This window comes from Pygocentrus nattereri, chromosome 9 (genome assembly GCF_015220715.1).
Source record: "Pygocentrus nattereri isolate fPygNat1 chromosome 9, fPygNat1.pri, whole genome shotgun sequence".
Taxonomy (NCBI): domain Eukaryota; kingdom Metazoa; phylum Chordata; class Actinopteri; order Characiformes; family Serrasalmidae; genus Pygocentrus; species Pygocentrus nattereri.
The window spans coordinates 9,156,136-9,169,856 of NC_051219.1; the positions used below are offsets into that span (position 1 = coordinate 9,156,136).

Here is a 13,721-nt window from a genome sequence, read left to right on the forward strand (position 1 = left end):
TCAATTAAAATTTAAAATTAAAATTAGTAAGTTGGATTTTGTGCAATACAGAATTACACTGTTCATTTAAAGGTAATTACATCTTCATGACATTACATTACCCCACGCGACCCTTAGGGAGAAGCGGCTTAGAAAATGTGTGTGTGTGTGTATGTTTGTGTGTGTGTGTGTGTGTGTGTGTGTGTGTGGTCTTTTCCTGTTGCTGTATGATATTTTTTTATTATTTCTACTAACATGTTTACAGTGACAGCCACTCTAGAATAGAACAGCTAAGTACAGCACATATAATTACAAATATTATTTATTTATTTAACTTCCTATCTTTGATTCATATTTCTAAAATAAGCGCATGCATCTGCATGTCAATGCACCTTGAATAAAAAAGTATAATACAATTATGTTTCTTAACTAAAGCTACTGAAGATGTTCCCTTCACATACCCAGTGATGTGATGGTACCACAGCAGTGACTCTCAGCACCTTTTGTTCTGAGAGTCTACAGGTCTGGTAGGTTTCGCTGTTCACATAAAAGAGTGCACATCTCTGACTGGAGAGTCTATGATGTCACTACATAAACTCCCATATGTTTCAGCTTCTATCATTTCATGTAATTCGTGCACTAATTGTCTGAATGAGTAGTGGGCTTTGCCTTTGACCTCTAACTTGATACATGTGTTAACAAACTGATGGTCAGTTATAATGTAGTCCAGGCCATAACAGAACATTTATACTCAATGACTAACATTAAAGCACTGAACTTGGTGCTGCTTGAGTTTGTTCTGCAGAGATGAGAATAAGAGAACAAGACGATGCAGGATCAGCTGAGAATTACAGTCACTGGACAGGAAAGTGAATCTGCATCAGAATAGAAGAGGAGCTTTAAAGACATCTGGGACACTATATTTAGTCTGAGTGATGAGTGTGTCTCTCTCTGGCTTTCAGTTTCATTCTTACTGATGTATTAGTTCATTTTTACCAGGAGTGCTGGATGATTATCAGTTGGTAAAACGTGTCTGAAATGGAAAATTATGAAATGTGTTGTTATTTATTCCTTCATTAATGCAGGACACAAAACTACTCTTTGCATTGCTGATCACAGAGGTTGTGATGTATCTGTGCCGGGATCTGTGGTGGTCAGTAAATGAGTCTGAGATCAAATGTGACAGTGGATGCTGTGGAGTGGGTAAGGGCTGTGGAAGACCAGCTGCAGGCTGCAGTGGGACTGTGCTTAAGTTCACACATCCTTATCTAATGTAAACTCATAAATCCTGCTCACTAAAATACCTGTACTTTGTATTCCAGGATGTCCAGAACTAGTAGCAGCTTTTACTCAGAGAAGGAGAAGCTTGTCTCACTTCCTCTGGATCTCCACCTGATCAGCGTCACTATAGCTGTTAAATTATATAATCAGTGTGATTAATATGATAGAATATGTGACGATTCAGCCTTGTGTTAGTATTGATCATTTAACCTGGACAGTAAGAAACGCTGAAGTTAAAGTGAGTGAAAAACAAAACCCAATATTTCTGTCTGGGGTTTAAACATTTTGCTGCTTTAATATATTCTAAATCTAATATATATAATAATCATATATTCTAAACTTAATTTATCTGTTAGTAATAAGGTTGGATGTTGGGCTGCCTGAAGGAAGTGGCTCCATTTTCACACAACGATTTGAAACAATGTCTATCAAGTAATTCTCTATTCCCCATTTCATAGATCTTTACTGATCTGTAATTCAGCATTGTGTCCTAATTTAAATGCTTTCTGAGTGACTTGAACTCTGGGTGTGACGATGAATAAGCTCTATTCTTAGGTGCTGTGGTTTCCTCCAGCAGAAGTATGGTCCCATTGGCCTGTAGAGATTTTGGCAATTTTATAACTTTGTTTTGGAAACACTACAGTCACTACAGTCAAAATGACAAGACAGGAGATCTGTGGGGACTTGCGTGTCTGATTTCTACAGATATTGCTCATCAAGGCAAACTGATATATTGAAAACTGGCTGGCTCAAATTTGCTGATTCACCTTTACCCCATGAAAGACTTGTGCTGAATTAGCCATGGAAGTCCAATATGAGAGCATCTCTAGGTGACCTTTTAAAATAAGGAGATATCTTCCTTGTGCAACAGTCCAACTGGGAGATACAAGTCAACTGCCGTTTCAGTCAGGGATCCCTCTCTCACTGGCAATCACCAGCTGCTCTCAACAGTAGAAAGGGTTTAACTGAAAACACTGGGATTTAAAACTATCACAAAACTAAAAGGCATTTTGGGAACTGGGTCTGGAAGCGGTTCTTCAGTCTTTGTTAAGTTTAAGTTTAAGTGATACTGTTTTGATCCCACAACCGGGGAAATTCCATCTCCGCATTTAACCCATCCATGCAAGTGAAACACCATACACACACTAGGGGGCAGTGAGCACACTTGCCCGGAGCGGTGGGCAGCCCTATCCACGGCGCCCGGGGAGCAGTTGGGGGTCAGGTGTCTTGCTCAAGGACACCTCAGTCATGGACTGTCGGCGCTGGGGATTGAACCGGCAACCTTCCGGTCACAGGGCCATATCCCTAACCTCCAGCCCACGACTGCCCCCCCCCCCCCCCCCCCCCCCCAAAAAAATAAATAAATAAAAAAATAAAAAGAAGGACGTTAGGACGGTGGAGAGAGGCACCTCTGTAGGCATGGAGGGAAACTGGCAGCAGCAGATGTGACAGATCTACAAAATCTCCACTGTAAAGCCAGCATGTTACCAGACATAATATAGACCTAACTGTAAATGGACAGATCCACCAATCAGTCATAACATCATGACCACCTCCTTGTTTCTACACTCATTGTCCATTTTATCAGCTCTACTTACTGTATAGGTGGTCAGGACCCCCACAGGACCACCACAGAGCAGGTATTATTGGAGTGGTGGATCATTATCAGCACTACAGTGACACTGAAGTGATGATGCTGGGTTAGTATGTGTTGTGCTGGTACGAGTGGATCAGACACAGCAGTGCTGCTGGAGTTTTTAAACACTGTGTCCACTCACTGTCCACTCTATTAGATGCACCTGTGCTGTTGGTCCACCCTGTGGATGTAAAGCCTGAGACGATAGCTTGTCTCTTGCTGTACAGTATGAGATACTTATCCTCTAGTCCTTCATTGGTGGTCACAGGACGCTGCCCACAGGACTCTGTTGGCTGGATATTTTTGGTTGGTGGACGATTCTCAGTCCAGCAGCGACACTGTGATGTTTGAAAACTCCAGCAGCACTGCTGTGGCTATGTCCTGTGGGGGTCCTGAACACTGAAGAACAGGGTAACAGAGTATCAGAGAAACAGATGGACTACAGTCTGTAACTGTAGAACTACAAAGTGCAGCTATACAGTAAGTGTACCTGATAAACTGGATAATGAGCGCAGAAACAAGGAGGTGGTCATAGAGTCATGGCTGATCGGTGTCTGTGGTCAGTGAGATGGACGAAAAACGAAGGGAGGCATTTTCAAGGATCCAAACCGCTATCTATCGCTGTCATGTCCAGATTCCACCAGTCAGCAGAACCAATAATAATAGGACATAGTAGAAGAAGAACCTACAACTACAATGATATGCGGAATTATTAGCCTTAGTATTGTTCATATTACTCTTTTATTAAGATTTATTAAAGAAAGCTTATGTTTAGCATTGAAAGCTTAATGGTCATATTGTACAATTCTAAGAGCTAAGAGTCAGCACATGAGGCTGTGTGCTGACTAATGGTGGAATACACAAGGACGTCAGATAACAGGAAATACCTCGAAGCTGATAGTAGTAGACACTGGGATTAGCACACCACACGTGGTTCATCTGGTCAGATAAGCAGAGCCATTGTCTGGAAAACGGGGGGAGTTGATAAACACAGGGAATACCTTAAGCTGACCTTGCAGATGCGCTCACGTCTCGAGTGCATCCTTAAACTTTTATGGTATAGATTGGTGAGCTGGGCTAACGCACACATTGGAGGCTTGATGGAATCTACTGATATCTTGGGTAAGGAAGGAGCTGTCATGCAACTATAAAAAGGGAGTCAGATGAGAAGGGGTCAGAGCTTACTTGGGAGATACATGATGCATGTTCTCTGTTTGTAACCTCTCCAGAATTCTGTAATAAAACCATTTGTTTCACTTCAGTCTGATCTACTCGTCTCATTTGTTTTGCATCAATGAACACGCAGGACTGGTTTCGTCCACAGATATGACAATAAACTGCAGTGAACGTGTCGCTGTTCATGTAAATTTGTGCTTAAAATCAGGAGGAAATATGAGGCAAAAGGTATTTACAATATATAATCACTCTTTCCTCATAGTTTACATGTTTAATGTGTAAGACCTGGATTCTGTTTACTGTAATGATCTAATGAGTTAGAAACCTGGACTCATCTGAGAGCTCCATGTTTCAGATTATTAATGAACTGCTGCCATCTAGAGTAGAAAACACACAGTGAGAATAGATCATCTGACTGACTCCACCTTTTCAAAGCTCCTCCTCCTCTACACCTCCTCTCCCTGTTGGAGGAAGTGAACCTCATCCTGTCTCCTGATCTTCATTCTGCTTTCACTTCACTCAGAGATGCCAGTGAGGAGCTTTTAAACAGTGACTGTATGTGTTTGTTTCTTGCTGTGTGATTCTGAAAGGAGCTAAAACTCACTCAGTGGGTTGAAGGGCTACGGTGGCTGATTCTCCACTGAGCTGCTCTGATCATTACAGACGTCCTGAAAGTGAAAGTGGAGTTTGGACTGAAGGAGCCATTACAGAGAAACAGCACAGCAGCAGTTGGAGGAAATGGCTGCTAGAAACCCTCTTTCAGAAGAAGAGCTTTCATGTCCTGTGTGCTGTGACATCTTCAGGGATCCTGTTGTTCTGTCGTGCAGCCACAGTGTGTGTAAAACCTGCCTGCAGAAGTTCTGGGAAACTAAGGAGTCTCAAGAATGTCCAGTTTGTAGAAGCTCCTCTAAAGATTCTCCTCCTATTAATCTTGCACTGAAGAATCTTTGTGAGTCTTTTCTAGAGAGCAGGAGTCAGAGATCTTCAGCAGGGTCTGAGGGGCTCTGCGTTCTGCACAATGAGAAACTGAAACTCTTCTGTCTGGATGATCAGCAGCCTGTGTGTGTGGTGTGTCAGACTTCAAAGAAACACAAAAGTCATGACTTCTGTCCAGTAGATGAAGCTGTGACTGAGTTTAAGGTAGGACACGTTAAATATTTTGAAATGTTAAATGTAACAAACTAATAGTCTGAATTAGTTCAGTACCAGATCAGCCTGTTATGTGTGCTAAAGGTAAAGTCAGTCAGTGGGTGTGGTTTCAGGCCAAACAGCACGAGTGAATTATCAGTCAAAAAATGCTCTGTTGTTAAATTCATTATGACGGTCAATGTAAAATGTAAACTTACAGAAATACAGAATTACTCTCCACTGGACAAACATGAAAAAGTCTCTTCTAGTTCTGAAGCAGAGAGTAAAACTGCTGTTATTCTCTATTCAACTGTAGTTTGTAGGACAACTATTACATTTAAACAGCTAAACTGATCACTCATCACTCATTTAGACGTCACTCATCTGAACTGTTGTTTGATTCCAGGATAAACTCAAGTCTGCTTTGGAGCCTCTACATGAGAATCTGAGAGTCTTAGAGGAAGCTAAACGAGACTATGACCAAACAGCCGCCCACATTAAGGTGAAACATCATCTTGAACTGTGAAACATATTGCTGAGGTCATGTTTCTGATGAGGGTCCACTTCTCTTGTAGGTGGTAAACGCTTGTAGATCATCTCTTAGAGTTTGTGTTTCCTAATTACCTCTCATTCCAGACGCAGGCCCAGCACACAGAGAGGCAGATAAAGGAGGAGTTTGAGAAGCTTCACCAGTTTCTAAGAGATGAAGAAGCAGCAAGGATAGCTGCACTGAAGGAGGAAGAGGAGCAGAAGGGTCAGATGATGAGGAGGAAGATTGAGGAGATGAATGGAGAAATCTCAGCTCTTTCAGACACAATCAGGAACATAGAGAAGGAGATGGAGGCTGAGGACGTTCTGTTCTTACAGGTAGGAAATTCTTTCTTTCTTTCTTTCTTTCTTACTTTCTTTCTTTCTTTCTTTCTTTCTTTCTTTCTTTCTTTCTTTCTTTCTTTCTTTCTTTTACTTGTACATACAAAACACTCCTTCTTTTTTCTTTCCAGCTTTATTGTTGTATTAAATAAAATGTGGGTTGTTTGTTTTAGTATGAAAGGGGAGGATCTCCATGAAGATCTGTCTACAGCCTAATTAGAGCTTTTCTGAGATTTCCACCAACATTAGCCAGACTGTTGACATGAAGGAGAAAGCTCCTTTACATTAAACCAAACCAACTCTGCGTACCTCTGTAAAGCCTGTGTCCACTCAGCGCAGGCACAACATACAGAATGCTTATAGCAGCAGTTCTTCAGGTCGACTGCAGGGCTGAGAATGAGTCTTGATATGAATTTCACTGCAGTTCAGAAAGTGAATGTCAACTGAGGAATGAATGAAACTCCAGTGTAAATATCGGAATTCATTTAACTCACAAGGTAAGAAGTTAGTTATAGAGCTAATGACACAAAGTCCTTATAGGGAAGTCTGTCCTCTTGATGGCATCTTTACAACGTCCCTGGGCAGGGATTTCCAGTCATAAGAGACTAGACTCCTCTCTCTTTGCCGTTACATTCTGCCAGCCCAAAGATCCCAGGATGAGTTAATAGGAAGCTTTAATTGTCTCCTCCACACGATGATCAGCAAACAGGAAGAGGCGTTGAATACGTGTGTTTGGGTGTGTAGAGGTGTGTTTGGTTTCTGTAAGTCAGAGAACAAACAAAAAGCTCGACTGCAGAACACGATATTTACTCAAATGTGTAAATTATTCATTATTAGATGTTAATAAAACAGTCCAGCTAATATACTGAATTCTCTAGTTCTATTAATAATCAGTGCAAATTCACTGAGAGCCAAAGTAGAATTAGCAACATCTCACTAATCTCCACTGACTTTAGCAGAGTCAGCACATTTCACAGTGAACAACACCAGAAGCCCCATAAACGATTATTACAGCTTCATTAATGCTCACAGAGCCACAGACACCAAGTAGAGTACAGTACTGAGCTCTGCTGGGAGGAAACTCATCTTCTGACTCTGTATCTGATCATCAGCAGAGCTTCTCCTGGATCCTCTGAACGTTCCGGCTCTGCCGCCACATCATCCACAAACCTGCTGCTTGTTGTTAGTTTGGCTCTGGTTCTGTTGTTGGTGGTTCTCCTGTAATTCTTAGCCGTGTTTCCAAGTGAGCCTCATTAGATCTGTGTCTGTTTTTCACGACTGGTTGATGGATTTGCTCGTCGGTCTAGTTTGTGGTCCCTGCCTCTCAAAATCCATCCAGTCAAACTCCTTTATCAACATCTGACTGATTAGATTTATTAATAAATAACAAACATACTGAGTTTTATTAAGTAGTTATTTAGAAGGTAAAGTTTTATTGAGATGAAATGATGGATAATGTCACTAACTTGGCTGTTTGCTGGTGTTTGTGTGTTTCATATGAAAAACTCCTGAAAAGTCTCTTCACTTTTAACTACAATGTTCTTTCTGTTTCCCTCTCAGAACTTCAAGTCCACAGAGAAACAGTGAGTAAATGTCAGACCACACATTTTATCTAATGCTACAGTAATTATTACATTAAATCTACAGTATATTGTGTTTATTGTAAATATGAGTGTATTCTAATGAAATGAGGGGGAATAAGGACCGTGTGTTAATGTTGTAGTGATGAGAACAGAAGCAGAAATATTTATTTAACAGAAACTACAGAATTCTTGACTCTCCAGACAATAAATGTGATCAAATATTGATATTTAGTGAAATAAATGACAGGCTGTAAAGTTTCTACAGTGATATATTTCACACAGTCTTCTGTTCTCAGAGCTCAGCTCACACCAAAGGATCCAGAGAAGACATCAGGAGCTCTGATCAATGTTGGGAAGCACCTTTCCAACCTGAAGTTCAGAGTGTGGGAGAACATGCAGGAGGTTCTCCAGTACAGTAAGTTCTGTTTCTCTTAGGGTTGATCTCTCACACACAGCCTGCTTCTGCACTAATGACACATTGTTTATAAACTATTAGTAACATGTTATCATGTTCTCTTTATTCAGGGCGTATAAAGGAAACTGAAACTGTACTTAAGTGAAAGTATGAATACTGTACTGTGCAGAAATCTCACTCAGATCAAACGGGAAGTGTGGAGATAAAATAAACTCTAGTTAAAGAAGAAGAATCAGATTTTAATCCAATTGATTAAAAAATTAAATACAATTTTAACGTCTTTTTTAATTCTGTCAAATAATTTTTCCATGTAAGTTTAATTTATGATAAATAATTTCTCTCATTGTAATTGTGTTACTAATCCAACTAAACACTAAAAATATTATGTATAAATTGAATCTGAACAGAATTTTAAACTCTTGAAACATTAATTTCATTAATTCATAAAAAATATGATCGAGATAGAATTTTATCATTTATAGTAAAACTTTATAATTTTCAATAAGACAGTAATAAAAATGTTTTCTATTCTTTGTAACGATGTTAATCAGTAAAATGAAACAATAATAATAAAGTCACTCAAAAACTATTTGACTTTCAAAAGACAAATAATCCAAAAAAGACCAAAAAACAAACGAATCAAATTAAAATGAACAATGTTTAAAAATGTTTTTGTGCTTTTTCACTTTTTAGTGTATTTTTATTTTAAAAGAAAATAATACAATATTTTATTAATTAAACATTGTTATTCTTGTGTTTTTAATAAAAATACAACACTAAAATTATATTTCATACTGACATTGAGGTAAATATCAATTTTATAAATGGATAAAATTTAAATAATGAAAATACTAATTTTATGCGTTAATGTAAAAAAGTATTTTCATAAATATTATATTAGATTATTAGATTATATAAATTACACAGAAATATTAAGTGGATTTCATTCTTCATTTTCGTCTTCATATTATTATTATTATTATTATTATTATTATTATTATTATTATTATTACTAAATCTAAGTAAATAATATGCTTAGGTCTAAAGGAGTCACTCAAAAAAGAAATTATTTAACCTTTAAAAGAAAATGAATCCAAAAAAGACAGAAATAAATCAGATTAAATCAGATTTTTATAAAACAAATTTGTTTTTTTCACTTGTTTATATTTTTATTGTAAAACAAAAAACAGCACAATAATTTAAAAATGAAAACTTTATTCTTGTTTTACTTTTAATCCAAACACAACAATAAAATTATATTTAATATTGAAATGGAGGCAAATATCAATTTCACTCCTATTGATAAAAGAAAAATATTTAAAATATTAATTTCATGTGTTAATTAAAAAGTGTGATTACATTAATTATACAAGACTATTGCAGTAATTTATTATTATTATTATTATTATTATTATTATTATTATTTTATTTATTTATTTTTTATTATTAAATCTGGATCACATTAACTGGATCAGGAAATGTGTGGACATCAGATTTTGATCATTTGATGGAGAGAGAAAATGGACTGTTTTATAATTTATAATAATAATTTATTGTTATAATTAATAAAATATAAAACGCATCACAAAATGATCTGAAAGTCCGTGAGAGTGAAGATGTTGATGGACGTTCAGCTCTGTGAGTGAATCCCTACAGAAAAATGCTGCACTCAGATCAGATCAGTCACTGGACTGTAATGACCACTCACTACTGAACATGCACTTTAGTGCTGCTCTGAACTGAACATCAACATTTAGTCCAGGATTAAAGCTGATCTGAGTTCTGGAATCTACCTCTAAAGCTGTTTCACTCACAGTAAAGAAAACAGTCTGTAGAGGTGAAACATTTACAGAAACGAGAGAAAAACATGATGTTTCATTGTGTTCTCTCTCCTCAGCCCCTGTTACTCTGGACCCCAACACTGCACATCCAGACCTCCACCTGTCTGATGATCTCACTGCTGTAGAAATCAGAGACCAGAGATCATCACTTCCTGATAATCCAGAGAGATTTGATGAGTATGCCTGTGTTCTGGGTTCTGAGGGTTTTAACTCAGGGATTCACTGCTGGGACGTCCAGGTTGGAGACAGTGATTACTGGTCACTGGGTGTCATCACAGAGTCTGGAACAAGAAAAGGAGACTCTTTCTGTGGTTCAGTGTGGAGGCTGCTCTACGATAAAAGCAGTAATACAATCTGGATTCTCTGTCCAGGACAGTCAGTTCACTCCTTCACACCTAAAGAGAAGCCACAGAGGGTCAGAGTGCAGCTGGACTGGGACAGGGGGAAAGTGACCTTCACTGATCTTCTAACCAACACACACCTGCACACTATAACACACACTTTCACTCAGAGAGTTTTACCGTATTTCTATAATTATTCTGTTCATCCTCTGAGGATCTTACCAGTGAAGACGTCAGTAACAGTGGAGCAGCACAGTTAAAGCTGAAGCTGCTTAGAATGATCATTTATAAGGTAGTGAGTGTCTGAATTATGATCATAAGAATATGTCACTGCATGTATATTTTAAATAATGTGTTTGTACCGCTCCATCCTGACATGTCTGAGTGAAATAAAATGCTGGTTTAAAGTGTCACAGAGTGGCTCCTGATATCATGACAGCATTAGAAACGTTCTCTGAGTGAGATTTCACTCGTTTTCAGTGGAGATTTTATTTCTCTATCATCCTGCATTTTTCTCCATCATCAGATCTTTAAAGCTCTGCTGTGGTTCAGAGATTCATAGTAAAAAACCGCCAGTCAGACTTTTGTGGGGTTTGCGCGTGAGAAGAGTCGCTTTTTGATGAAGGGTGTCAGTCCAGCAAGGTGACCAGTTATGAGCAGCTCCGTGAAGTCGCTCTGCAGATCAGCGCATTGAGCGATGGGCGTTGATGGTTCAGGAGCTCAACCTTGACATTCGCTGTAAGAAGGGAAGGGACAATGTGGCCGATGCTCGATCTCGTTCATTAGAGTCTCTTTATTAGACCAACATGGGATGTTGTTTGGTGGTGGGAGCGCAGCGTCCTGTGAGCGGAGCTTCCCTTTTCCCTCGCTTTCCCTCAGTGTTCTCAGGTGGACCTTGTTGCTGCGAGACTGACGTCTCGGTTTTCCCGGCGTATGATTGGCTGTTCCTGCTGGTGCCCGGGGGGCGTGCCGGGGGGGGGGGTCTCTGGGGAACAACTCCTTCTTAAGTGGAGCTTCATGTTCAGACTGAAGTCGTTTGTTCTGTCCGTTTTCCTCCACGTGAACAGACTTGCAGTCATTTTCTACCTTTACTTAAATTCCGAGTGAGGCGGTTTGTCGGACTTTCATTGTTTATACAGCTTAATTGTCTCGGTTGAGCCTTCAGTTGTCAGTAGATTCATTATTGAACAAATATGATCGATTAATCGCGACTAAGTGCCCATTTCCAACTTAAGTAGCGTTAGCACATTTTCAGCAAGCTAGCTAGCTAGCAGACTGTTCAGAGGTAGCCCAGCTAGCAAACAGCACAAACCTTAAAGCAGCGACTAGGTTTTCAAACGTTTAGTGATTATTATGATCAACCGCACAATATAAAGGTAGAATGATTCATTATTCATTTAACAGACCCCCAGCCAACGGAGTATAGGTCAGCTTCTTGTTCCAATTTTCCGTTCCACCTTAAATACTGCGGCCCGAGGCGCCAGAACGCAACTGTCGCACCACTTAAGGTGGAACAGGGAATTCGAATAAGAAGCTGGGACCCGTTATTGAGCGTAAACCCGAGGGAAGACGTGGCTGAAGTTAGCTTCTTATTCGAATTCCCAGAAATCTCCGTTCCACCTTAAATGGTGCAGCAGTTACATGGCGCCTAAGGCATCAGAATGTAACTGCTGCACCATTTAAGGTGGAACGGAAAATTCGAATAACAAGCTAAGTTCAGAAAGCCAGCGCTTGAGCTTTACCAGCAAACTGACAGCGAGCCTGAGTTTTCCTGTTACCCTGAGAAGCTTCAGCCTCAGCCCAGCCACAGCACGTTACCCAGCAGAAGCTGTTCAGCCATAGTTTAGTGCAGGTTGTTAGCTAGTTAACATTAAATGAACTGTTACCTTCTTTGGGTTAAACCAGCCCCTAAAGTATGAAGGCAGGAAATAAATGTCCTGTCAGTTTAATAGTCTGTTCCCCTGAACTTAATAAATCGCTCTTATTTTCACTGCAGTGACCCGTCCATAGAAACTGGTCTAAATGACCAAACACTTTAAAATGGTATAATTCTTAAAAGAGACGGTTCTTTAAGTACTAAATGTTGTGGTTCTATTTAGAACCATAAGTTCTATATTTAACTGTCTTGTGCTTCAGTGGTTTTCTGAACTGTGAAGTGGTTCTTCAGATTGATGGAGGATGTGTTGTATATGGTCCCATATGGCACCTTTTGGAAAATATTTCTATAGAGCACCAAAAACCACTGGAGCCTTGAAGAACCATCTTTTTTAAGAGTGTACAGTAAAATAATAAGAATAATATAATATAAAAATAAGAGTCCTGAGGCTCTACACATCGTGTTCAGGTTGGATCCACTGGATGGCGAGCCAAGCCCAGACCCTTGAACCTGAGGTTTTTCTGCATGCAGTGAATTGAACCCATTGATTCCAAGACTCGTTCACCACTGGCACTGAAAGGACCGGCCGTTTTTGGTCCGTTTATGAAGAGGAACCAGAGAGTGGATCACCTGTCCCGTGAAATCTCTCAGTCTCAGCGGGCATGCCCGGTGCAGGAAGACAGAACCACTCTCGTAATCAGTCAAAGAGTTTATTAAGTCTTCTGCACCAAGAAAGAAGGGCACTCCTTCTTTTATACAAACACGTCCTGCCCTGTTGCGTACAAGCAAACAGGGTGGACCCAAATAAGTTGTCTAACAGTCATGAAATGCTAAGCTGACAGAAACACACTCACGGACCACCGGAACTGCCCAAGGGAGGGGGGCTTCTGCTCTGTGTACGATAATCTTACTTACAAAAGGGAACAAATGGTTCTGGACAGAATGTTGTCCCGATAAGAGGAGCAAGTTGTTTGTGCAAAACTGCCAAGGACAGTAGCTATGCTTGCTGCAAAGTCTGCTTAGAGCAGAGTTGGAGCAGAGTTAACCCTTTCATTCCCCTCTTTTATGCCTCACCAACTGGTGAGGCATAACAGGGCGAGTTACTGTGGTGCGTGAGAGCACACATACATATGGTTGGTGCTGGAGATGAGAGGCTGGTATACGGGCCGCGGGGGTCGCATCGCAGAGGCCAGCGCGTAGACCCTTTCCATGGGGCATCTGAAAAAACAAGGACCCAAACACAACAACAGCAAGACCATACAGATAAAAGGGACAACCATAGTAAAATAAGGAGTAAGTAGTTAATAAGGAGTTAGTAAGGAGTTAGTAAGGAGTTAGTAAGGACATATTTAAGAATGTACTGCAAACATGTAGCAAGATCTGTAGTGTTGCGAGTTTTAGAACAAAAATCCTGTGATAAAGAAAGAGAATAATTAATGTGAGGGTAATCATAATGAGTAACATTCAAGCAGTCAGGAGACAGACAGGTGTGTGCTACCGCCTGCAGAGTAGCAGAGAGATCCTGAGGGGCCGTGACCATGGAGTGCTTGTTCACACTGGAGGGCATCAGGTGACACACGTAGCAGGAGTCATTG

General features: G+C 39.9%; 1 protein-coding gene across 1 annotated transcript; it reads left to right on the forward strand.

The window, feature by feature from the left end:
• The first annotated feature begins 4,555 nt into the window (after nt 1-4,555).
• On the forward strand, nt 4,556-10,510 carry LOC119264030 (tripartite motif-containing protein 35-like). Its single transcript, XM_037541165.1, has 6 exons — nt 4,556-5,212; nt 5,607-5,702; nt 5,837-6,067; nt 7,631-7,653; nt 7,950-8,068; nt 9,966-10,510. Exons 1-6 carry the CDS (start codon nt 4,811-4,813, stop codon nt 10,508-10,510), a joined length of 1,416 nt encoding a protein of 471 aa, XP_037397062.1. The 5' UTR covers nt 4,556-4,810.
• Nucleotides 10,511-13,721: the final 3,211 nt, after the last annotated feature.